The sequence below is a fragment of the Solanum stenotomum genome, chromosome 6, assembly GCF_019186545.1.
Source record: "Solanum stenotomum isolate F172 chromosome 6, ASM1918654v1, whole genome shotgun sequence".
In the NCBI taxonomy this organism is placed as follows: domain Eukaryota; kingdom Viridiplantae; phylum Streptophyta; class Magnoliopsida; order Solanales; family Solanaceae; genus Solanum; species Solanum stenotomum.
This window is the reverse complement of record NC_064287.1, coordinates 52051231-52076967: the sequence shown is the minus strand read 5'-3', so window position 1 is coordinate 52076967 and position 25737 is coordinate 52051231. Positions and strand designations below refer to the sequence as shown.

The window sequence follows — 25737 nt, the reverse complement described above, 5'->3', positions numbered from 1 at the left end:
AGTGACAAATGTTTGATGTCCGCATTAAAATTTCTAGTAAATTCATATCGCCCATTGCATAACCATGTTGGGGGTGACACTTTCAACAAAAGTTTTTCATATTCAAGACTTAAACTCGAGACTTCTAGTTAAAAGTGAAATAGTACCACTATTACACTACAACTCATGTTTGTCAAGGAAAATTGTTTTGGGATTATAACCATTAGTAATTGTTTACACCCCCTCTATTTTATTTTACTTGGTGTTTATACCAAAAACAAATGTTTCATACTTGTTTATTTTAGTAAATCAAGAGAATGTTATTACTCCTTTTCATACTACATTTATTATTAACTAACTATATAAAGTTATAATAGACAAATTTAAATTTTCACAACATCATTAAATAAGACTAATTTAATAAACCACATATTTCATTTAAAAATAATAATTAATTTGTGTATATGAAACATAGTAACAATGATTTCGTCAAGTAGAAAATGAACTAAATAACATATCACAATCAACTACCTAATTCATAAACTTTAAATCAATAATCATATACTTAATTAAACTCCCTATATACTTTGAATCGAAGGTAGTAATATATTATTATTATTATTATTAGAAATTGTAACCTATAATCTTTCTCTTTGCGCTCTATTTATTATGAATATGAATAGAAAATGCACGTAAATATTATCAACTCAAATGATTGCACATGCTAGCTTCTTCTGTTTTTCACCAACAAATTTTACTACTACTTACTTAGTAGTCGTACTGTAAAAAAATAATACAAATTACAATCTAACAAAGTAAAATTGTGCGGGCGGGTTGAAGTTTGTGCGGGTTCAAACTAAACCCGCACCATAACCTCTTTGATCCCGCCTCATTGTCATCCCTAATCATCTTCAGCTTCCTCAACCTTCTGCCCGAATCCTCGAGGTCCACCTCTAGCTTTCGCTACAATTTTCCCCTTCCGGCCGCTCTTCTTCTTCTTCGCCGCTTCTTCTTTCTCGAATTTCTCCTTCTCTCTCTTCTGCAAAAAATCCGTAACAGCAATGTAGATTACTCCGACGGTTAGAATGGATAATCCGACGAAAGCAATGACCAAAAGCGATTGAATGACGGTGGAAACTCCGTCGCCACCGGTGGATGAAACAATTTGATCGGCAGTTTCATCGAGATTCACTTCTGATAGCTCTGAAACAGCGGAAATTCTCCGATTTGGGATTATTTTGGATGAAATTGGTAGATTTGGGAGGTGGATTTTGTGAGGGTGGAGGTTTTTCGAGGGTGAAATTGATAGATTTTGTGGAGGAAAAAGAGGTGATTTAGGGTTTATTACAAGGAAGGAGAGAGAAATGGATGTAGAAGCAGCCATTGTCTCTCATTCAATTTGCAAAGCTAAAGGAAATGTCATCTTAATTTTTGTACTTTTAATTCACACATCCATATGACCCTTATCTTCTCTTCCTTGGGCCCCACCACCTAGTAAATTTATGAGAATCGAAATCTTACTAACAAGGTGAAATTTTAGATGAACAATCGATTGCGCTACTTAAATTTTAGGGAACATGTCTATTGTGTAACGACAACATATTAGTGTAGTTTGATAAGTAAAGTCCGGAAAAGGTATTGTCAACGCAATTTTATTTCTATTTTGTGAAGATAGAAAAGTTGTTTTTGATGGAATATCGACTTAAGCTAAGCTTATCAAAATCGGTATAAAAAGATAATATAGTAGTGAAGAAGACAAGTAATAAATAATTGAGAAAAAAATAATATTTTAACAACAAACACATTATATCAAAAATGATTTTTAATGACAATAACTTAATTACCGCTAACTATGTATTTTTAGCGACAATTGATTTTCTTTGTAAACATCTCTAAAGCTTATAGCGATAGTGAATCAATGACAATTAATTAATGATGATAAAAAACAAATATCTCTTTTTATTAATGTGTATATTTATTGCCGCTAAAAATTATTTTTACTATAGTGACAATATGATAACCGAGCCAAATGAAATAACAGGTAATAATAAAATGAAAAAATAGGGTAGTATAGGATAGTAATACTGATCAAGGAAACTCTTTCCGAAAGAATTTCTTACTTCTAATTTTCTTCAATAAAAAAAAAATATTCCTAAAATTTTAATTATTAATTGAGTGATCATACATCTCAGAAATCAACGTCACATAAAGTCACAACTCAAAAAATAAAATTTGAGTCGATAAAGATAATCAGTTTGAAATGGACAAACAATATAAATACAGGATAAAAATGAAACAACGTATAATTTAGGTTACCATAGGGGAATAAAAGATGATGGTGAATCGACTGTTATGTCCTCTTCTATATTTGTCTATGTATGTCACCAATTAGATATATTACATTATAAGATAATCATGCTTGGAAAAATAAACATGACATCGATCGATCGTTACACAAGAAAATGACTTTCGTAAAAGAAATATTTCAAAAAAAATTACTTTCATCACTCCAAATTATATTTATATATTGTGTTTTCTTCAATTTAATACGAATTAAAACACAAAATAATATTGGGAAATGCAAACATAAAATCGATTAGTCATATAAGAAATTGACTTTTCATGGAAAGTAACTTCAATCACAACAAATACATTATCCGTTGTGTCTTCTTCCATTAAATAATTTGAGATTAAATGATAAAATCAAACAATGTTGGGAAAAATAAATATGAATGATTTTCGACGTGTCAAACACACACTTTATCTCTCGTGCCTTATTTTGTTTAATGTTGAGTTCTACATCGGTAGGATAAAGAAGAATTTGTATTCTTTATATGGTTTTGGACTAAACTTTACTCACAAGTCAACTTTTAAGGTTGAATTATGTCTAAAATTCATATCATTAACAAATTAAATATGGAGTTAAAAAATAATATAATGGTTTGGAGAAAAAAAAAGAACATGAAAGTGGATAAGTGTGATGTGTAAATTTGTCCCTCTAAATATATATAAAGTTGTAAATCTATTATAGACAAGCATGTCAAGTGTCACGGCTTTGATAATGACTTTTTTTAAAAATTGTTATTGCTATGCTATAGAATTCTCCCATGCACGGTTTTGGTTTGACTCTTAAGATATTATTCGTTTTGAATTTAGCCTGTATTATGAATTTAATCCTCATGAGGTACCTAACTTTCTTCTTTCATTCTGATATGAGATTTCCTAAAATATAATGTGTATTAGAGGTTTGCTTTCCGTCATGAACGTCACATACATATAATGTTTAATTTCTTTAATTAATTGTTTGTCAAAGTGAAAAATGGATAAGGCAAACACATGCAATGCCTAGCTACGATCGAAGTCAAAAAAATAAAAGTTAGGAACAAATTAATTGGATTACAATTGTTCTCATGAATAGATCATAATGGGATAAGATTAAAGACTCATTTAATGAATAGATGATAATGGGATAAGTTTCTCATAATAGTAACAATATTGTCATACTCTCTATATCTCTCGGTTGTCGTACTATTTAGTTGTTATTGTTCTTTACTTCGGAATGTTATATACAGGGAAGTAGCTACATAGTCTTTAGGGTGGCCAATGGGATATCCTTCGTCAGAAAATTATATCGTATATACAAATAAAATGATATACAAAGTGGTTAAATAACGTATTCTAGACACTCTTAACATAACAAGGTGTTGTAGCCTAGTGATTTAAGGTGCCTTGAAAGAGCCAAGTCTTTAAGCGTTTGTGAGTTCAAATCTCGCTAGTAATAGCTTTAAGCCTTTTTTGTTTCTTCAATTTTTTCATGTATATTTAAAATTTCTAGTGCTCTCATTCAAATTTTTTCATGTATATCACATACTTTTTTTCAAATTTTTTCATGTATACTACGTAGTTTAATTTTAAAATTTCTAGTGCACTCATTCATCCAAAAGAAAAAATGTACTCGTGTACAATTCTTGGACACTCTTCATGAAATTTCTGGTTACGCCACTGATTATATATAATGCTTGTCACACTATGTGTCATGATTTCTTTATTTTCACATTTTATTTTTCTATAGTTACTTTGAATTACTTTCCTTTCTTTGAGTCGAGGATCTATCTGCGTACACTCTTCTCTCACCAAACCCATCAAGTAAGACTACATTGTGCTTGTTGTTATTGTTGTCATACTTTTTAGAATGAAAAAATATCTTTTATTAGAACAAAAATATCAGAGAGGATCTATATTAAGATACTTATAGGTACAATATTTTTGATTTTTTTCAAAAAAATCTGTGGAATGTAAGAACAAGTACAACTCATACATTAGTATCTTAGAAATATAAAAATTTATAGACCATGTAGCCCCTAAAAAGTTCAATTGATAAGTTACCATCATAGATTTATTTTTTCCCAATTATTATTTTTATTACAATATTTTATTTTATTTTTAAAAAATAAAATCCAAGAGCTCATGTTACATTAATGGGCCTAGTTACCCATGCTGGAAATGAGTCCAGGCAATGTGGGCCCATTTTGAGAAATTCCTAGAAAAATGTGGTCCCTTTGGGACCATAATTAGTGTATGTTTTCTTGTGATGCACATGATGGGCTTTACATATGTTGCTATCTGAATGACTCAAAAAGTACTTAAACCCATATTGGAAATTAGATAAGCCCAGAGTGTTTTTGGATAAAAGCCCAAATTATATTCTCTTATATTTTATAATAAAAAAAGAAAAACTACGTAATTAGACATACTTCACTATTATATATACTGTTATTACTTATACTTTCAAAATATTACATATTTTATCACTAATTAAGAGTTCGTACATATCTTACACTTAGATATTTGTATTTTTACTACCAGATACACAAAAATAGGGAGAGAGGCAAGAGAGATAGGGGAGGGAGGCAAGTGTGATTCAAATGTATATGGGATACTAGATGTAAGGGAGAGGGGCGAGTGAGATGGGAGAGAGGTGAGCGAAATTCGCTATGTATATCATATACATGTGAATCCACTAGGATACAATGTATCTAGAACAAATTACACATAAATTTGACCCTATGTATCCAAGATACACTTATCTAGAGGCACCAAAATATGGTAAGACGTAATATTGCAAACTAGAGTGTATCTAAGTAATTAACTCCTAAACTAATGAGATTTATATAAGTTCCCCTAATAAAAAACTACCTTGTCAAACAAACATTCATATCGTTTATCCTAATTCTATCTATACTTTCAAATAATTACATATATTTTTATTAATTAGGAATTTTGTACTATATTTTAAGTTAGATACATTAAGATACATATTTTTTTTAAATTAGCCTAAAATAAAGCCCTTAATTATCTGTTCACTTAATTCTCTCCATAATTTATGCATTCACTCCAAATCAACTCACTCTCTCCCTAAATTCTCTCAAATTCACTCTCTCTTCGCCCTCTCCTCTGTTTCTTCTTCGATGAATCCTGGATTAACCAATCCCCCACCGTCCTCCACCACTTAGCACTCCTGTCTCCGACGGAGAATCACCATCGCTAGCTCATTCTTCCCTTCGACTCCGGTGATGTTAACGGTAAGTCACAACCACACAACATTGTTGCTCACAACAAAAACTCAAAAGGTGAAACAAACATCATCGTGGTTAGATGTCGGATTAGCCGTGAATGTAATTGAAAAAATCCAGTATTAGTTTGTTTGTTGTTTCTCTTACTTCGAGGCTTATTGTTGCTCTAAAAAAAGTAATTGTTAGTGGAAATAATAAGCGGAGATTTACGCATGTGTCTGACACATTATTAATGTATATGACACATTATTGATGTATTGACTCATTGTTGAGTTAAATTACATGTATTCAGTTTTTATTAGTGTATGTATATGATTAAGTGTATATATTTGACAAAATATATACATGCATGTATTGGAGATTTACAAATGTATCTGACACATTATTAAGTTAAGATTATATGTATCTAATTTTTATCAATCTTCTGATTAAGTTACGACAATCTTGACATATATCAAATGAACCTTTTATATCACAATCTAAATAATCCTAGTTTGATATTGTTTAGAAGAAATGTGAATCTTTTATGGGTGGACTAGTACTTTTATGGTCAATAATTATTTCTGTGGTTCATCTACTATAGTTAGTTACTAAAGGAAATAAAATAGGGGAAAGTGAAAACTTAATACAGAAATGTTTAAAAATACTTTTTCTCACGTGTTCATTGTAGACTATGATGTTCTTTCACGAGCTAAAAAAAATTACTATCTTGCAACAAACATGTTGTACGTACAAATTAGTAGGTAAATCATACCAAAATATCTAAAAAGTTAGGAAAACAAATAATGCAAGGGATAGAGACCTTACACTATTTCTATTTTACACTATTGGGACCATGGATTCCCTACACGAGTTGTTAATATTACTCTTTTATTCTTCCATTTTATTTCTTGAGAGCTCCTTCACACTAACATGCTCCAATATTTTTATATGTTTTCTTTTATCTTCCTTCCTACACTAAACAATTCAACAAAAGTAATAAAAAATATTTGAAGTAAATTTCCATTACTAGCCTCAGACAACCTTGGCTTCGATAACTCCAGCATTAGTGACGTGGAAATGAGTTCTAAATTTTAAATAAAAATATCTAAAAACTTGATTTCAGAAAACAATATGCCCAATTTTTGCAAATTCCGCTAGAAATGTAAGAAGTTGATTATGAAGTGACTAAACTTATAAAAGTATATACACTTTGACTATACGTTAAATAAGAGTCCCAAAATGAATGGGTCGTGCATGTAACCCGGTAATTATTATTCGTTCGGCCCATTAACAAAGTCCAAAATTAAAGAGGCACTTTTTACGGCACATAGTGGCGTTTTAGCTTGTGTATCTTCGCCGTTCTCCACCGTAGCTTCATCGTCGTCGAAGAAGTAGCTGTATTTCTTAGTTACCGGTAATTTCTCTCTCCGTCAGATTGAATTTTATAATCTGTTTTACTTTTTGTATTGAAATTCTGCATATATTTTTACCTCTTTTACATCGCGTGCCGGATTTTTTTTTTGCCGCTGGTGGTTGTGGCGGTGGATGATGAGTTTATCGGTTTTTTCTGTACATAATTTTAGAATTATAACTTAGTTTTTGTAGATGTGATGAAATTTAGATTTACTAGTATAATTAAGCTTTTCTTTTGTGTGGAAGGACTCATGAACACGAACTAATTTGTTTTTTGTTACGATTGAAACTAATATGTTCGATTAATTAGTTAATTTCACTGAGTATGAGAGTGGCAAAATTTGCTTGCAAATTTGTAGAATTAGTTGTCTGAGGAACTTGATTAGCATCTGTGCTTGTGTAAGGATTTGGTAATACGAAGTTTTTGCGTTTGTATGAAATATACGGTGGAGTATTACCAGAGGCTTATCTTATTCTAATTAGCAAAATAGTAAAAAAGGTGTAGACTTGAACTGCATATTAGCTCATTCCTTGGTTGGAATCCATTCATTTGAGTATAACTCCTAGTAATTACATGCTTGGTCTATGTGAAAGTCTTTTCTCTAAATATCCAGAAATAGAGTTCGATTTAGTTTTCAAAATCATATCGCATGGAAAATTGTTGTCTAGGCTCTGGATCTGTGTAATTCCCACTGATTCATTTTACCAGCGAGAAGTATACAACTTAAGGTTCTATCAAAATCTTCAACAACAACAACAACAACAACAACATAATACCCAGGGTAATCCCACAAGTCAGGTTTGGGGAGGGTAGTGTGTACACAACCTTACCTCTTCCTTGTGAAGGTAGAGAGGTTGTTTCTCAGAATATAAAAACATTTAAGTCTCTCTCTCTACTCGTGCACGTGCATGTGCTAGTCAGAAAGAAAAATAGTATAGTGAACTGTGGTGGATAATGGATTTTAGTGGATGAATAATTGATACTAGAAATTAGGAATCTAGGTAGTAGTTCAGTGAGTTCTGTTTAATTATAACACCGCTATTGTTTTGTCAGAATGGTTGAAATGCTGGTCTTTGCCTTGCACCCTTGCCTTTTGATCAAAGGTCAATGTTTATGAGGCAAATTCTATAAGTAGTTCTCCAGTCATGTCTTATGAAAATCTGGCATTTCTTAAGAATCATGTGTGTCGGTTTGTGTAGTGACAAATAATTAAGTGGTTGTTGACATAATTACAGAGGGTGGCATCTAAATGAATGGCTTTCTTTTAAGGGACCTTGACTCTACTCCATGTTACAGTACCTCAAGATTCCTATACCTGATGACTGAACTGCTTTAATCTGCAGCACTTGCTGCTTGTTGTCCATTACGACGTAAGGACAAATACACGAGGCAGTTTGAGATACTAAGTTGCAGTATTCCTGTCTGCCTTAGAAAGTTTTTTAGAAATTATATGCATAAAATATCTAATTTTACAGAGAGACCATGCGTTCACGAACCGGTGCCTTAAAAGGTCCATGCAGGACAAAACTATGGACCTATCTACTTGTGATTTTCCATGTACCCCCTCTCATTTTTTTCTTCTATATGTGCTGGTTGTACCTTCTTTTAGATGTGATAATTGATTGACTTCAGATCCATCTTAACATAACTATTTGTGCGACACTTGTGTTATGGATATGCTGGACCTTAAAGGCCCTATGTTCATTGTTGTATGACACTGTTGGTCTTACAACCGTTCTATTGAATTTGCCTTTCACCTAGGTAGGTAGTCATTCTCTATAGTGCAACATTCCTGTAGTACTCCATTTCAACCATTCTTATTTTGTTTATGTGTTACATCTTCTTCTCTCATGTCATCCTCCTGATTGAATCTAGATATTTGAATTTTCTTCATTTAGGCATTTGGATCCGTCTAATCTCTCCTCAATCTTTCTCTTCTTACGCTAGTTAGATTTGCAGTACATATGTTCTGTTTCACTTCTGTTTATCATAAAACCATTATTTTTTACATTGTGTTACATAATTCAAGCTTTTAGTTGACACACTGACTAATCTTGTGAACCAACACAATATTGTCCACAAATAATATACACCATGAGACCTTATTCTCTATCGTTTGGTAGCTCATTCATTTGTAAGGTAAAGAAGTACAGGTTTAATAGAATATTCGGTCTGAACCCACAGTTATGAGGAACTCCATTGTATTCCCTATTACTTTTTTCACACTTGTGACAATCTGCTTCTTGCATACGTCTTATGACATTTATATATTCGATATGGATTCCTTTCTTCTATTGCCACCAAAAGACTCTTCTTGACACTATTGTATGCCTCTCTGAGTCACTAAATTATTATGTATAGATGTTCTTTGCTTCCTATAGCTTTTCATCATTATTTTTAGTAAAAGGAAGGCATCTGTTATGGATTTACTGGGCATAAATCAATTTTTCTTGTCATGTATAGTGTTAGTAAGTCTATGCTTTATCACTCCTTTACTGTTAGGGTGTTTTTTCCTATGAGTTCTCTTTCTCTCAACTTTTTACGAACTTAATTTATTTTCTTTGTTGATTCGTCGTAGTTATGGCCGGTAGAAATCGTATGCCTCGTCAACCTGACAACTTCAGAGGATTCCGTGATGGGCCACCACCACGGGTTATTATGCAGCGAGGACCAGGACCCCTCCCTCCTCATCCATCAGTCCTTGAGGAGGAACTAGAGCTCCAGCATAGGGACATGCAGAGATTTATTGCTGAAAACAGACAGGTGATTGATGAGAATGTTATGCTTGAAAGGGAATTATCTGCTGTAAAAGATGATATACATAGATTAAGTCAGGTCATTCCCAAAATGCGTGCTGACAATGAGGCACAGTTACGAGAGTATATTGAAAGAGGAATGAAGTTAGAGGCTGATCTTCGATCTACGGAGCCTCTGAGGTTAGAGGTAATCCAATTGAGAGCTGAATCTCAGAAGCTAATTTCTTTACAGAAAGAGCTATCTGCCCAAGTTCAAACTCTTACTAATGATACTAATCGACTACAAACTGAGAATAAGCAACTATCAGCTATGAAGACTGATATTGCTAAATTGCAGAAAGAATTGGCGGAAGCAAGGTATGAAGTTAAAACTTCCCCCCCCTAAGAAAAGATGAATAAACATGAAATACTTTGTTATAATGGTCCTCCGGTGTCAAAAGCCTCATTTGTTATAATGTATGTGATGACCAACTTGTGATAACTTCTCTTTTTGACTATTCAATTTGATGATGAAATTGTAGGAGGCAATTTGAATATGAGAAGAAAGCAAATACAGAACTGGTGGAACAAAATCAATCTATGGAGAAGAATCTCATTTCAATGGCTCGTGAAATTGAAAAGCTGCGAGCAGATAAAGTTGGACGAGGCCTTGGTAAGTTCTCTATCTCCTTTCTTATCTGATTTTATGATGTAAACTTTTGAGCCGTGGAAACAACTTAGTTTATATTTTCTCTATTTCATCTAGGTGTAGGAGCCTATGGCATGATGAATGGAAGCCCTGAGATGAGATATCCCGGTGGAGCATATGGTGATCCATACAGTGGCGGTGGTTGGGGTTCCTATGACAATCGTGGTCCTCCCAGACGTTGAGTGCTATATATATATAGTGACAGCACTTGAAGTGAAATGTAATGTGATGTTTTCTCCCCTTTTAGAAATGTAACTCTCAATTTTATGAAACAAATATGCTATGAAACCAAGATTTTCCGATTGGACCTTGGGCTTAAGAACACATCATTCACATCTTTCTATTCAATTATAAGCTAATGAGTTGTTATTGTGGTAGTATCGTCGTGCTGACTATAGATTGTCATATGCATGCTTCACAACTGAATGGACTCTATGAATTGCATTGGCATATAAGTTCCATATAGCTTACAAGAGGTAAGAGCAAAAGCAGATTTAACCACAAATATTCTTCTCTGCTATTGTTGATTATATTCTCCTAGAGCTTTACTATTTCTGGGATATAAACTGGGTACTTATGGATACAATCAGACCAAGGTCCATCACTTGGAGTTTTTATTGTCTTGTTACACTTCCAAACAGCACTGTTACACTTGAATCCACTCCCAAATGCAATCTGCCAAATTCTGTCACCTTTCTTCATCCTTCCCTTAGCTTCAATATAACTCAGTTCATACCACAATGATGAAGAAGACGTGTTCCCAAACCGGTGCAGAGTCATTCTCGATGCCTCAACATGTTCTGCAGACAGCTGCAAGTTCTTCTGCAGTTCATCAATCACCGCTCTTCCACCAGCATGAATGCAGAAATGTTCAAACGCTTGTTTGAAGTCCGGAATATATGGTTTCAGTTTCGAGTTAAAGACCTTTCGGCCAATGAGTGACAAGAGAAACAGAAGTTGTTCTGATGGAGGAAGAACAAGTGGTCCAAGTGATGTTATATTAGACTTCAATGCCTCCCCTGCTATGGCCATTAGATCTTTTGACAAGGAAATTCCTGTTTTACCTTCTGAATCCTCAGTTTCAAATACACAATTATAAGATTTGTCGTTAGATCCTTTGTGTGTTCTCACTGTATGCAGCAACTTGTACTTGGCTCGCCGTTGATCTGCCCACCACTTGTTTGATAAAAGTATGGCTGCACCTCCCATTCTGAACAGACAATTTGGTAGGAGCATTGATCTATCTTTGCCTCTGTAGTAATTCGGCGTGATGATTTCTGTGCTGACAACCACAGCAATCGATTTGGGATGAACTTGGAGAAGATCACGAGCTAAATCAATGGAGATCAATCCAGCACTACACCCCATTCCTGAAAGATTATAGCTCTTGATGTTGTCTCTCATTTTGTACTTATTAACCACCATTGCTGATAAAGATGGCGTTGGCGAAAAAAGGCTACAGTTCACTATAAGAAAGTCGATATCTTTAGGCTTTACCTCTGTTTTCTTGAAGAGAGAATCCATGACTGAAATTATCACCATTTCAGCTTCTTCTCTTGCAGTGTCCAAGCTAGGTGCAGGAGGGATACAATGAATTGCTGGTGGCAAACATGTGTCTTCTCCTAAACCAGACCTCTCAAGAATCTTCAGTTGGAATTCAACACTCTTTGGCTCTGAACTAAGTATGATTCTTGAATGCTCCATGAAGATTGAAAAGGGGACGCGCAATGACAGAGGTGGCTTGTAACATGCATAATCGACTAGGTAAACCCCTCGAGGCCTTGACATGAAGTATAAAATGGACACGAGGATGACAACGAAAGATGAACAGACAGTTTTGGTGTAATCAAACTGAATGGAGTTCCAAAGATTGGAAATTTCCTCAGGGCCTAGTTGAATAGCTTGAACAAAAACCATAGCCATTATGGGCAACAATAGACATGTCAAGAAGTGATTCACAACATATTGGTACCCAAGTTTTGCACACTTGAGTTTAACTGATCTCTGAGCCTGAGGCATATTTGTCTTAAAGATTATGAAAGTTTTAATTTTGATCAGTAGCTGGAGAGGTATAGCCTGATCTGAGAAGTGCTATTTCAGTTCGGATAGACTTTATTCAAGAATGTCACTGCACGGGAACATATGGATAGTGAGATGATTATAGGAGACATTTTATAAGACAAAAAGGATCATTTCATCATAGAAATAAGTGAAGTAAGTGAAGGGTAGATTGGTAGCCAACAGCCAACGCCCACTCTTCAAGTCTTGCCTGTTTTAGTATATGACATAACATTAGTTGACTAATAAAATATTATCCAGTTGTTTTGACTAAACTATAGTTTGGTTTGGTCTTTCGGAGAAGAACTTCCCATCAATAACAAAGTAATTATCATAATTTGCTCATAAACTTATTTTTTTTGTTTTTCCATCCTGTGTTATGTACCTATATTAATTGGGGTGTAAAGTGCTCCATAACAAAGGCGACTTCGTATTCGGGGGACTCAAATCTGAGACCTCTGGCTAATGATGAATGCATACTTACCATCCCACCAAAGTCCTTGTTGATCGTAATACTTATTAATTAGGAGTACTAAATTACTCACACGTGACAAAGAAAATTACCGGAATGCCCACTATTATTGACCAAAGCAGTACGTATATGATTCAAACGTAAATATTCATGAAGTGATCGATGCAACACAACATATGTGACGTGACTGCTGTCCTTTTCATTTTTTATTTTGTTATATATATATATTAAATCAGTTATTTTTTTTATTGATATAAAGGATAAATATAAAAGAATAGAAAGAAAGGAGCCAAAATTAAGTGTGGAGTTGGAGAAAAATAAAGAAAAAACAAGGGAAGAAAAAGAGAAAAGAAAAAGTAATATAAGTAGAGAATTTTTTTTTTTTAAAAAAAATTAGCTACAAAAACTACAAAAGCTAGAAAGAATAAATACTTTGATGGATATAAAAGTAAATAAACATTGATTGATAAATACTTTGGATATAATGAACATTGAACTACTACGTAAAAGTCTTAACTAAGTATACTTAAAAGAAGTATGTAGAAGGCCTTATTTGGAGTACTACTATGACAAAAGTAGAAAGAGTTTAATCCAACAACTTGAAGTTAAACCTAATTTGAAACTAGGAAGATGTGCTTCATGCCTTTTAATATATGACCAATTAAATGGATTTTGATGCAGCGATGTGACTGATTCATGCTTAATCAGAAGTCTTAGATTTGAGCTTTGGTTATGGAGAAAATCCTATTGGGCCTTGGGTATGGAGAAAATCCTATTGGGAGCGTCACTCCAAATGGAGCCTACTACAGTGCACGATCCATTTAATCGGGGCTTCAATGCTACATATACTCATCTTAATTGTTTATGACTTAATTATGATGTGTTAGAAATATCGGGTAAAGATAAAATTTTACCCTTTTTGTTATGATCTCTTTTCGTTTCTTCATTTGTAATATTCTTTTCTCGTTTTTTTATTGAAAAAAAGATTGACATCTTTCGATATTAAGAATCTATTTTATTCTAACATTCATTTTTTACTGGTAAGAACATTCTACCGAACTTATTTATGAACACAAGATTATATAGGGATTTCTGTATATTATGTAGTGTTCTTTTATTTTTTCTAATAAGCTTCATTTTTAATCAAATAATGTCATATAAATTAATTTAGATAGAGTTATAGATTTTCTTACTAGGGCACATTCACAAAAGAAGTTATAGCTCAAACCTGGTATATATGTTTGTATTAAGAAATTTATTAAACTTCAAATACTCAATCGGTCTGCCTCTTAAATATGATTACTATATTTTAATCGATATTTTAGTTGATTTTCGAGTAGCTTCCAATGAGTATGATTAAAAGGAGGTCATCACCAAACAAAAACTACCATCTTTGGATTAAATTTTATTCAATTGTGTAACCCAAGTAAAATGTGATTTTCAAATTAAAAGCCATGCAAATGTAGGTAATTTTTTTTTTTTTAAGCTTTAGTGTATGATTTGACTCCACTCAATATACAATATACCATGTCCATCAACAGACCTACTGCAGCTGTATCACCGAAGTCAAACTAGAATATTCAGTCATGCATTTTCAATATGAGTACACCCGAAAATCGATCAGCCCTCATCCTCTTAGAATGCAACCTTACCTCCTCGTAACTTGAATTGTTATATATATATATATATATATATATATTGAAAATAGTTGCAAGACAAAAATCGAAAGCTGTTCATTTATTGTTGTTTACATTTGTGATATAATAATTCATTTGAACTTGAAAGTTAGGAGTACGTTCAATAGTTGGCAAAGGTAGTTGATGTTTTGTTGGCTACGAAGGTATAACTTCTTGCGAATATAATTTACTTGTACTCAATATTTATAAATTATATAAATTTATTATAATTGAGAAATAAATTTATATATTTCCTCTCTCTTAATTCAGCACATCTCGTCGTCATCATCATACAACGGCATGTTTTACCTTTTCATTGATTTTTATTTTTTGTCTTTCAAATAGTTGGTCTTTAGATTTTAATTTTACCATATAGCAATTAAACTTATAATACTTAGTGGAGCATAAGTTTTTAGAAACTAAAGTCATTAACTCTTAGATGAGAACAAAGACATCATATCGAACGAAGCAATGGCGCGTTGATTTAGCCCAGAGCCATAAACGACAATCTAAATTGATTGGAAATCACGACTGTTTTTCTAAATAGGTCAAATATTGAAAGAAAAATAGAAAAGAAAAATCAAGTGCGTGAGATCAAAGAACTAGTTTTCGGATATTATGATACAAAAATCTAAACTTATGCCCCTGCCAATTTTATTTTTTTAAAGTTAACTATATTATCAAAAATAGTAGAGTTTCGATAGGTTAAATTTAGCATTTCTTACGTACATTGCCAGCTATCATGCAATTAAGTAATGTCTTAATTAAATCTGCAGAATACACATGCAATGTTTTTAAGTTTGATTGGATAATAATTAGTCTTATCAGTAATTTTCCTTTTCGAGTTTCAAGTAGTTAATTCAAATATTTTTCGTTACGTTTAGCAATAATAATAATATATTTAGTATATCTTCAATTTTCATAAGTGACTCTAAAAAAAGTAGTGTATATATATGGAAACTACTTACTTCCATTTTAGAAATTTTATGTTTTGATATATTCTCAACTTAAAAAATACTATTTTTCGTGAAATAATTTAAAAGAAATGTAAGAAATAAATATCCTAAGTTTAACCCCGTCGTCCCTCCCCCCCTCCCTTTTTTCTTTAACCATTAGCAAGAACTACTTATTATCCAAGTGTATGGATATAAATTTTCTTCATTTTAATTATGTTAAGGAATTAAAAAGTTTGATAGTTAAAACATATGGAGTATTTTTTTTATGTGAAGTTTCGATGTAACTTCTATTTTTTTAACATATAAAATGAAACTTCCACTATAGATATTCCAAAAAAAATATAATACTTTCTAATTTTATATTCATGAAGCTCAATATTTAAGTTTAAAATGTCTTATTTGTGTAATTTTTTGTCGAGATTCGAATAAACTTATTCGTTATGCTCTAGATCCGCCTCTGTTGATCTTGATTTCTTGTATAAGGACACTTTGGTAATTAAATTAGTATGAATTTTCTTTTTTCTTATTGGTCCACATATAGTCCTTGTTAATGTATAATTGCTCATTTATTTTTCACGCTGTAGTGACAATACTAGCCTTTAATTTACAACAGGGGGACCTATCTGAATTTATCGTTTTACACCTAATTTTCATTTATAGATTTAAATATTTTCCGTACATGACTTAAATATTTGATATAATATACAAGGATATTCTAAAAGTGTGAATACAATGCATTTCGTTATTGTTATGCGCTTAAACATAGTGTATTTCTCTATAGTGTATTGCACTAGAGAAATTTTATATATGTACGGATATACTTATTATACACTATCAACACATATATAATGTATTTCATTATTAATATGCAAGACATTATCTACACAAATATAATGTGTTTCACTATTAATATTCGAACAGATATAATATATTCCGCTACGTTTTAAAATCAATTTTTGAAAAGTATATATATGCTCTTAACTCACTTTGTACTAAGTTAGCTAGATTAGGACATAGCTAGATTAGGACACGTGTACCACCAAAAATTGGTTATCATTATCATTCCATCTGCCAATGGCCATACCATTAAATTCTTCACTCTTTATGTAGTCTGTATATCTCCACTCTAAATATTCCTCTAACTATTTGTAGTGAAACATATCATTTTTTTTCTTCATTTTTCCAAATAATCCCAAAAATGCCTGAAAATTCTCATTCAATAAAGCTAAGGTATGTCAAATTATGTTACCAATACCTAGTGAACAACATTTTAACATTTTTGTTAGTACCAATTATGGCTACAATTTTAATTCAATTTCTTCAATCAAATCCAAATGACCTTCTCAATTTTTACAACTCACTTTCCCTTACTTCAATTCACTTAGTTTGTTCATTATTCTTCATAAGTTATGTAACAACATGTTACATAATGTCACGTCCAAGAACCATATACTTAGTAGATTACGCGTGTTTTCGCCCTCCTATTACATGTCGTATCCCATTTGCAGCCTTTATGGAACACGCACACCTGATTTTGTCTTCTGAGCCTAAAAGTGTTCGTTTTCAAATGAAAATCCTTGAACGTTCTGGTCTTAGTGAAGAAACAGCGTTACCCCCCGCGATGCATTATATTCCACCAACTCCTACTATGGATTTAGCTAGAGAAGAAGCTGAACTAGTTATATTTTCAGCTATGGATTCGCTTTTGGCGAAAACGGGGCTAAAACCTAAAGACATTGATGTACTTGTTGTCAATTGTAGCCTCTTTTCACCAACTCCTTCACTTTCGGCTATGGTTATAAACAAGTATAAATTGAGGAGTAATATAAAGAGTTTTAATTTATCTGGAATGGGCTGTAGTGCTGGGGTAATATCCATTGATTTAGCTCGTGATATACTTCAACAATACCCTAATTCAAATGCTGTGGTTATTAGCACTGAGATTCTCACACCAAATGGCTATTTAGGTAAACGTACTCTTCAGTCATCTAGTTTATCAACAAGACCGAAATATATATACATTACCTATATACTTCAATTGTATATATGATGCGTATAGGTATGTATATTATACGTATACATGTATATTTTGTATAAACTATACATTATTTATACACATTTTGTAAACTAGATGACTCAAAGCTATTTGGGTTGTAGTTTTCCTATTTAATTATGTAGCAGTATTTGACTCGACACATTTTTTTTTTTTTGAAAATTTTGAACTCAAGTAATTTATTAATAAGTATAAATATTGTAAATTTTGAGCGGTAATAGTCATAAAGTTAAAATTTTGGATCTGTTTCATTATTTATTGTTTTTCAATTTAGGTAAGGAGAGATCGATGTTACTTACGAATTGCCTATTCAGAATGGGAGGAGCAGCCATACTTTTGTCTAACAGAAAATCAGACCGGGGTCGGGCTAAGTACCGTCTAGTACACATAGTCAGGACACACAAAGGTGCGGATGATAAATCTTTTAGGTGTGTACAACAACAAGAAGACCCGGAAGGGAAAGTGGGGATAAATTTGTGTATAGATCTCATGCAAGTTGCAGGAGAAGCATTGAAATCTAATATTACAACAATTGGACCACTTGTTCTACCCGCTTCGGAACAACTTCTCTTCCTTCTTACCCTCATATGCCGAAAATTATTCAAGTCTAAGATGAAACTTTATATTCCGGATTTCAAATTAGCATTTGAACATTTTTGCATACACGCTGGAGGAAGGTATATTCTTCTTTACTTCTTCAAATCACTCAAATTTTATTGAAAATAAAGTATTTTTTTTCGTAATTTCTTCCTATTTGATTTGCATAGAAAAACTAAAGCGCTTACTTAGGTAAGTACACAAATTCATCTAATTAAAATGTACCTAATTTAATACATGTATCATAAGTTAATTTTAGACTCTCTTTTTTCATGTCATTCATATATCCTTATGTTAAATTTTGATTGAATATGTGCGTGTGACCATCTTATCGAATTTAGGACCTTTGTTTGTTCAGATAGATCACGTTGAAATATGTGACTGACTCAAAAAACAAAACTTAAGTTGTCATAAGTACACATTTTTATTTACTTACTGACACATTATCAACATATGAAATACAAATAAAGTAAATTCATGTACTTGCGACGATTTTACTTTATTTTTACAACAGGGCTGTAATAGATGAGCTACAAAACAACCTACAACTATCGGCAGAGCATGTGGAGGCCTCGAGAATGGCGCTTTATCGGTTCGGTAACACATCATCGTCGTCACTATGGTATGAGATGAGTTACATTGAAGCAAAGGGGAGAATGAAGAAAGGTAACGTTGAATTACATGATCATATTATTTAAAAATTTAAACTATTACAATAAAAATATAGTATGATTTTGTATAACACGTAATTATTTTACTATATATTATGTCTCGACAGGTGACAGAATTTGGCAAATTGCATTTGGGAGTGGATTTAAGTGTAATAGTGCCGTTTGGAAGTGTAATAGAACAATCAAGCTTCCAGTAGATGATCATAATCCATGGGCTGATTGCATTGATAGATATCCTGTTGATATTCCAGATGTTGTTAGGCTCTAATTATCTTTAATTAATTCATGAATTTAGTTAATTAAGTGTGTTTTCATTAATTTGTTTGCATGTCGTTTTCCTTTTTTCCTTAATTAGTCTAATTGTATGTTATAATATGAGAATGCGTGTTTTTTAATTTATATGAAATAAATTAAAGTTGATGCAACTATATATGCCGGACTATGTATCACATAAGTTGGATAGAAGTAGTAAATATATATAAAAACAATTCTTACCCATACGAGGTATAAATAGTATAATTTTTCAATTAATTGATACCTGTCTTAATACGCCGTGGACAAGAATGACTCCGTTATCTCTATATATTTAGCTAAAAAAGAGTCCTGACTTTGAAAGTTTCTTTCTTTTAGTTCTCGTTTAATATTCGATACTCACTTTCATGATTTTAGAAGCAAAATATTCCATAGAAGAGGCGGAGGTCAATTATATGTACTAATGGTATGACATAGTTCTTATAATTATACATTGTTTATGTTAAAAAATTTACTTAATATATATAAGTAATTTATTCAATGCAATAAATTATTTGTCCTAAATTTAAAAATTAATAAATTTAAAAATTTTAGTTCGCCTCTACATGTCACTTCATCGATGTTGTTCTCGATTTCTCTCCTTATATAAACTCGACTATTAATTCAAGTAAATCACAACAAGTTATGTCAATAAATGTAGAATGAAAATATTAAAAATTAAACTAAAAAAAAGAGAAAGAAATTGGATACATAAACTATCAATAATTTTGGAATAACTTTAAAAATTATTGAGAAAAGAATTTATTTAGATTGCAGCAATAGCTATATGGACATGCATTTATTTATTTGACCTACCTCCATCAAGTTATTTATGGAAGACATTTTTGGTTGTTTTCGATCCGATAAGTCGGTCGTCCTTCTAATTAATTTTTTATGTTTGGTTTAAAATAGGTAAGTTTAGTTGATGTTTGGTGCCTCAGTCTCGAATTATTTGTCATAATTTTTAAAAATGTATATAATTTTTTCTATACAAATCAAAATTAATTAAATTTTAAAAAGAATACTGAACCCTAACTGAAAAACAAAACAAAAAACATATCAAGGTCCAATATATTTAATTGGAATTTACTCTATTAAGGGTATAGGAGTATTCTAATTTATTACATATAGTCACTATTCAATGTTATAGTACTCTAGTAGGTTTCATTATATATAAAGTTGGACAAGAATTATTTTTTAGAATTATAAATATTTATGTAATTATAAAATCATATCATTCATAATAAAATAAAATAATTAAAATATGTTAAATTATTTTGAATATAAAATTTACATTTTTTTTAACGGACCAAAAATAAAAATGGACAAATGGAGTATCTTATTGTCCTATACAGCAACACATCTACCTGCTACATTTTTTATCAACATAGTAACGAAGTCAGAAATTTATGTAAAAGGACTCAGAAGTTCTAATAACAATTATGAATATCATCGTTGCTTCCCTAGAATTTTTTGGTATGTCAAGAAAATTCTATAACTTGTACAGGAAAAAAGCTTTTTTTTATATATATATGTGTGTGTGTTATTATATATAGAGATAGGTGTCAAAAACACACCTAAACTATCATTTTTTTTTAGTTTCTTACCTAAACTATTAGAAGTGTGAATTTATAAGTTGTAGTCTTTCGTGGAGATTATTATTGTACTCTTTATGATATGGATATTTTAGTTGTATTTACCTTTAATTTGAATCCATTGTAACATACTGTTATAATCCATTTGAGTTTTTGGATCAAACCTAATATGAGCTAACAACTACAACATGTTCAATGTACATAATTCAAACCTAATATGGCTAACAACAACATGTCCAATGTAGATATGCAGACTTTACTCTTATTTAGAGGTAGTTTTCAATAGATCCTCGATTCAAGAAAAAGACATCTCAAAGCAATCCAAAAAAGGAAGTACAAAAGCATAAGAATAAAACTGATAGTAACAAAAACATGTATATTTTATATAGAAGGATAATAAAATAACACACTGCTACCTAATAATCTTTTACCTAATTGATATACACAAAAAGAAGTTGCAATAGAAGATTATGTAGGGGCAAAGAAAACAAATAAAAATGCTTGTTGGGCTAATCGGTCTTCTTGGACCTAAGGCAAGTCGATTCATTTAAGCAAAAATCTCTTCTTCTTTTTTGGGTTTTTATTTAGATTTTGTCCATATTTTTTTGACGAATTTAATTAAACGCAAGTGAAAATAAGTTTACTGACAAGAACTATTAAGGTTGAAGTGTCTAATTTAAATTGTGAATGAATAGTTTTTACTTTTTGTGCAAATAGTGATAAGAAACAAACTAAGGGTGAAAAAAAAAGGAAAAAAATAGCATATTCCTTATAATTTTATTGCTGAAATGCAAAAGAAAGAAAAAGAATATATACTGATTTTACTCTTACTCATAAAAAAATAAATTATTTTCAATAAATTTTTGACTTCAAGAAAAAAGTTTCAAAGCAATATTTTACAAATGAAAATGCCAAAAAAAAAAACTGAAAAGGTAATCTTTCGGATTTAGGAGTACCCAAATTATTTATAAGATTATGATAAAAAATATCTTAAAATCAAAGAAATTCTAATTATCAAAACAAAAAGGGTAAAGGGTCTAAAAAATACTCCAACTTTGGCCGAAATTGCTGTTACGATACCAAACTTTATGGAGGACCTTTTACCCCCCTGTACTATTTAATAGTGTATTTAAAATGTATATATGTGTTCACGTGGACACATTATTATTTATAATTATGCAATATTTATGATGTCCACGTGGACATATATATACCTTTTAAATACACTATTAAATAGTGTAGAGGGGTAAAAGGTCCTTTCCAAAGTTTGGTATCGTTACTACAATTTCGATCAAAGTTCGGTATATTTCAGACCCTTTTCTCAAATAAAAACACAATTATTATTTTTATTATTGGAGAAACATAATTTCATTTCATTTCATTAACACCATACTAATTTTAAAAAATCAAAGTTACATTCATTCCTTGAGAAGTAAAACATTAATTTAACAATTGTTGTAACATAACAACACAGATTATATCGAAAAACTAATCACAAGGACCTAAAGCCCCTGAAAGTTTGTAAAATCAAAACCTGTACCCTCAAAACTTTCAGAATTGCTATTTCAGATCCTTTTCTCCCCTTTTTTTGGACCATAGTATTACATATATATGCTAAGATCATCCAAGACACTAAATTCACCCAACAAGTATCCATAATTATCAACAATTGAAACCCCCAATTTATGTGATATTTTCACGTTGTTATCTTCTGAAATATTCACTCAGGCCTCCTTTAGTAGTTCTTCATCCATTTCATTCTCAATTTCTTCTTTGATTTTTTCCTGAATCCATTTGATGGATTCGAATATCTAGTAACACCCATTGATGATTTTTTTTCCAGATTCATCACTAAAACAAGTTTTTTTATCAGATTTTTCAAAATTTGACTTGATTTTGCATTTTAGTTATGACTAGTTTTGCAAATTCAAGCTTCTTAGACTTGTAACTTTCAGAAGTTTCATCAAAAGTGGTAAAAGTATCCAATCAAATTTTCTTTTTACAGATTGGGTGTTTGATTTCAACACCAAATTTATCATTTTTGTTCTTTCGAACACCAAAAGAATACAATCTAGCATAACTTTTTAATGTTATTTTTTGAAATTTCATGATTGGATTTTATTTTTTTAAAAAAAGGGTGGGGGTGGGGGTGGGGGAGTTTTGGGGGGGGGGGTATTTCAATAAAAAAGAGAGTACAAAAGCAATATTTTTGATAAATTTATTACTTCAAGAAAAATATTTCAAAGCAATATTTTGCAAGTGAAAATGACAAAATAAAAATAAGAAGGTAATATTGTGGATTAGGGTTTCCAAATTATTTTTAGAATATGATGACAAAAATATCTTAGAATCAAAGAAATTCTAATCACCAAAATAAAAGGACAATAAATATAGATAATAATGGAGAAACAAAATTTCATTTAACTATCACCATACTAATTTTTTTTTTTTAAAAAGAAATTTAATTTTATTCATTAAAAAGTAAATCATTGATTTAACAATTATTGTAACATAACAACATAGATTATATCGAAAATCTAAACACAAAGAGCTAAAGCCCCTGAAAGTTTTTAGAATTTAAATTTTACCCCCAATAGTTCTAAAATTGCTATTTTGGACCCCTTTTCCCTCCTTTTTTGGACCATAAAATTACTTATCTATGCTAAGATCATCCATAGCACTAAATTCGCCAACCAAATATCCATAGTTATCAACAATTGGAACCCCTAACTTATGTGAAATTTTCACTTCGTTGCCCTCTGAAATTTTCACCCAGGTCCCTTCAAATAGTTCTTCATCCATTTCATTCCCAAATTCTTCTTTGATTTTTTCCTCAACTCCCTTTGATGGATTCGAATTTACAGTAACAACCATTGATGACTTCTGTTTAGATCCATCACTAGAACAAGTTGTTTTATCAGATTTTTCAGAAATCTGATCCTTTTTTGCATTTTTAGCTATCATCAATTCTTCAAACTCAAGCTTTTTAGACTTGTATCTTGCAGAAGCTTCATCAACAGTGGTAAAAGTACCCAGCCAAATATTCTTCTTTTCGATTGGGTGTCTGATTTCAGCACCAAACTTACCACTTTTTCGCTTTCGAACACCAACAGGATACAATCTAGCACAATTTTTGTTTGATGTTATTTTTTGGGAATTCATGATTGGAGATTTTTTTTTAAAAAGGGGGGCGGAGGGGTAGGGCTATTTCAATAAAGAAATTTGTAGAAAAGCAAACCAAGGGATGAAAAATAAGTTAAATTATGAATATATATATATATATATATAAACAAACATATTAAATAGGGTGACAATTGGCAGGTTGACTAAAATTTAAATGGGGGCATAATTAAAGAATCAAGACAATAAATGAGTCAAGATTCAATCTAACCTAAGTTAAAGATTTAACAAAATACATTTTATATAAATTTTAAAAAAAAATTAATCAAATTATCCGGATAATTTTATTTTTTTGAGAAATTGCAACATTTGATTTTTTTTACCGTCTACATATCCAATCTATTAATGTCCTAATTTGACAATGAATATTAAAATCTCCCAATTTGGTATAATTATCAAATTGGTGCAAGTTGGATGAAATGGAGGCTTGCATCCAAAATCTTATTTGATAAGAAGGTTCTACCAAAGCTTGAAGTCAAGTTCTACAAAGCGATACTTAGACTAACTATGTTGTATAGGGTGGAGAGTTTGCCAGTCAAGAACTCTCTCGTTAAGAAGTTTGAAGTTGCAGAAATAAGAATGTTATGATGCATGTATGTGTATATTAGGAGATATATGATTGAAAATAAGGATATTTGAGACAATGTGGAAGTGACTTCGGTGGAGGACATGATGCAAGAAATGAGATTTCGATAGTTCAGGCATGCGAGATGTCCTAGTGCGGAGGTGTGAGAGGCTGACTATATATGAATGTTTTAAGGAGAAGTAGAGATAGACCATAGATAAATTTGATAAAGGTGATTAGATAAGTCATGTCGCAATTTCAATTTACGTAAAACATGAGCTTCGATAGGTGTTTGTGGACAAATTAGGGTAAAGGGTTAATACCTAGAAGCTAATGGCCTGGTCTTGTCAGATGTCCATACTAGTATTTATTTTATGATATGATAACAAATATATCTTAGAATCAAAGAAATTCTAATCACTAAAACAAAAAGACAATAATATAATTAAAATGGAGAAACAAAATTTCATTTCACTATCACTATACTGATTTTTTCATTTCAAAAAGAAATTTAATTTCATTCATTAAAAAGTAAATCATTGATTTAACAATTATTGTAACATAACAACATAGATTATATCGAAAAGCTAATCACAAAGACCTAAAGCCTCTGAAAGTTTCTAAAATTAAAATTTGAACCTCCAATAGTTCTAAAATTGTTATTCTTGACCCTTTTTTTCTCATTTTTTGGACCATAAAATTACTTATCTATGCTAAGATCATCCATAGCACTAATTTCACCAACCAAATATCCATAGTTATCAACAACTGGAACCTCTTACTTATGTGAATTTTTCACTTCGCTGCCCTCTGAAATTTTCACCCAGGTCCCCTTAAATAGTTCTTCATCCGCTTCATTCCCAATTTCTTCTTTGATTTTTTCCTCTACTCCCTTTGATGGATTTGAATTTTCAGTAACACTCATTGATGACTTCTGTTTAGATCCATTACCAGAACAAGTTTTTTTATCAGATTTTTTAGAAGTCTGATTTTTTTTGTATTTTTAGCTATGATCATATCTTCAAACTCAAGCTTCTTAGACTTGTATCTTGCAGAAGCTTCATCAACAGTGGTAAAAGTACCCAGCCAAATATTCTTCTTGTTGATTTGGTGTCTGATTTCAGCACCAAATTTACCACTTTTTCTCTTCCAAACACCAACAGGATACAATCTAGCAAAATTTTTGTTTGATGTTATTTTTTGGGATTTAATTATTGGAAATTTTTTTAAA

The 25737-nt window shown here is 31.3% G+C and overlaps 5 protein-coding genes across 6 annotated transcripts; 2 read left to right on the top strand and 3 right to left on the bottom strand.

Annotated features, from left to right (window-relative positions):
• Positions 1-763: 763 nt before the first annotated feature.
• On the bottom strand, positions 764-1422 carry LOC125866902 (uncharacterized). Its single transcript, XM_049547289.1, has one exon. The coding sequence runs from the start codon at positions 1361-1363 to the stop codon at positions 881-883; it is 483 nt and encodes a 160-aa protein (XP_049403246.1). The 5' UTR covers positions 1364-1422; the 3' UTR covers positions 764-880.
• A 5388-nt stretch (positions 1423-6810) lies between these two features.
• LOC125867982 (protein FLX-like 3) lies at positions 6811-10697 on the top strand. 2 transcript variants are annotated; one of them, XM_049548577.1, is made up of 4 exons: positions 6811-6948; positions 9527-10061; positions 10226-10356; positions 10450-10697. In XM_049548577.1, the coding sequence occupies exons 2-4, from the start codon at positions 9529-9531 to the stop codon at positions 10572-10574; spliced, it is 789 nt and encodes a 262-aa protein (XP_049404534.1). In that variant the 5' UTR covers positions 6811-6948; positions 9527-9528; the 3' UTR covers positions 10575-10697. The 2 variants fall into 2 exon arrangements, with proteins under 2 accessions (XP_049404534.1, XP_049404533.1); XM_049548576.1 differs by lacking the exon at positions 6811-6948 and adding an exon at positions 9389-9416.
• On the bottom strand, positions 10451-12515 carry LOC125867981 (3-ketoacyl-CoA synthase 6-like). Its single transcript, XM_049548575.1, has one exon. The coding sequence runs from the start codon at positions 12409-12411 to the stop codon at positions 10930-10932; it is 1482 nt and encodes a 493-aa protein (XP_049404532.1). The 5' UTR covers positions 12412-12515; the 3' UTR covers positions 10451-10929.
• Positions 12516-16718: 4203 nt separating this feature from the next.
• LOC125869096 (3-ketoacyl-CoA synthase 6-like) lies at positions 16719-19185 on the top strand. The gene is made up of 4 exons (XM_049549654.1): positions 16719-17521; positions 17882-18284; positions 18719-18870; positions 18983-19185. The coding sequence occupies exons 1-4, from the start codon at positions 16753-16755 to the stop codon at positions 19141-19143; spliced, it is 1485 nt and encodes a 494-aa protein (XP_049405611.1). The 5' UTR covers positions 16719-16752; the 3' UTR covers positions 19144-19185.
• Positions 19186-23410: 4225 nt separating this feature from the next.
• LOC125868886 (ethylene-responsive transcription factor ERF119-like) lies at positions 23411-23923 on the bottom strand. Its single transcript, XM_049549452.1, has one exon. It carries the CDS (start codon positions 23921-23923, stop codon positions 23411-23413), a length of 513 nt encoding a protein of 170 aa, XP_049405409.1.
• Positions 23924-25737: the final 1814 nt, after the last annotated feature.

Bases quoted from the DNA above. Each gene is read 5' to 3' on its own strand.
- LOC125866902 (XM_049547289.1), bottom strand. From the start codon at position 1,363: ATGGCTGCTTCTACATCCATTTCTCTCTCCTTCCTTGTAATAAACCCT.
- LOC125867981 (XM_049548575.1), bottom strand. From the start codon at position 12,411: ATGCCTCAGGCTCAGAGATCAGTTAAACTCAAGTGTGCAAAACTTGGG.
- LOC125869096 (XM_049549654.1), top strand. From the start codon at position 16,753: ATGCCTGAAAATTCTCATTCAATAAAGCTAAGGTATGTCAAATTATGT. The intron at 17,522-17,881 runs GTAAACGTACTC...TTTTCAATTTAG, and splicing joins CACACCAAATGGCTATTTAG to GTAAGGAGAGATCGATGTTA. The intron at 18,871-18,982 runs GTAACGTTGAAT...ATGTCTCGACAG, and splicing joins AAAGGGGAGAATGAAGAAAG to GTGACAGAATTTGGCAAATT.
- LOC125867982 (XM_049548576.1), top strand. The intron at 10,062-10,225 runs GTATGAAGTTAA...ATGAAATTGTAG, and splicing joins AAAGAATTGGCGGAAGCAAG to GAGGCAATTTGAATATGAGA. The intron at 10,357-10,449 runs GTAAGTTCTCTA...TATTTCATCTAG, and splicing joins TAAAGTTGGACGAGGCCTTG to GTGTAGGAGCCTATGGCATG.
- LOC125868886 (XM_049549452.1), bottom strand. From the start codon at position 23,923: ATGAATTCCCAAAAAATAACATCAAACAAAAATTGTGCTAGATTGTAT.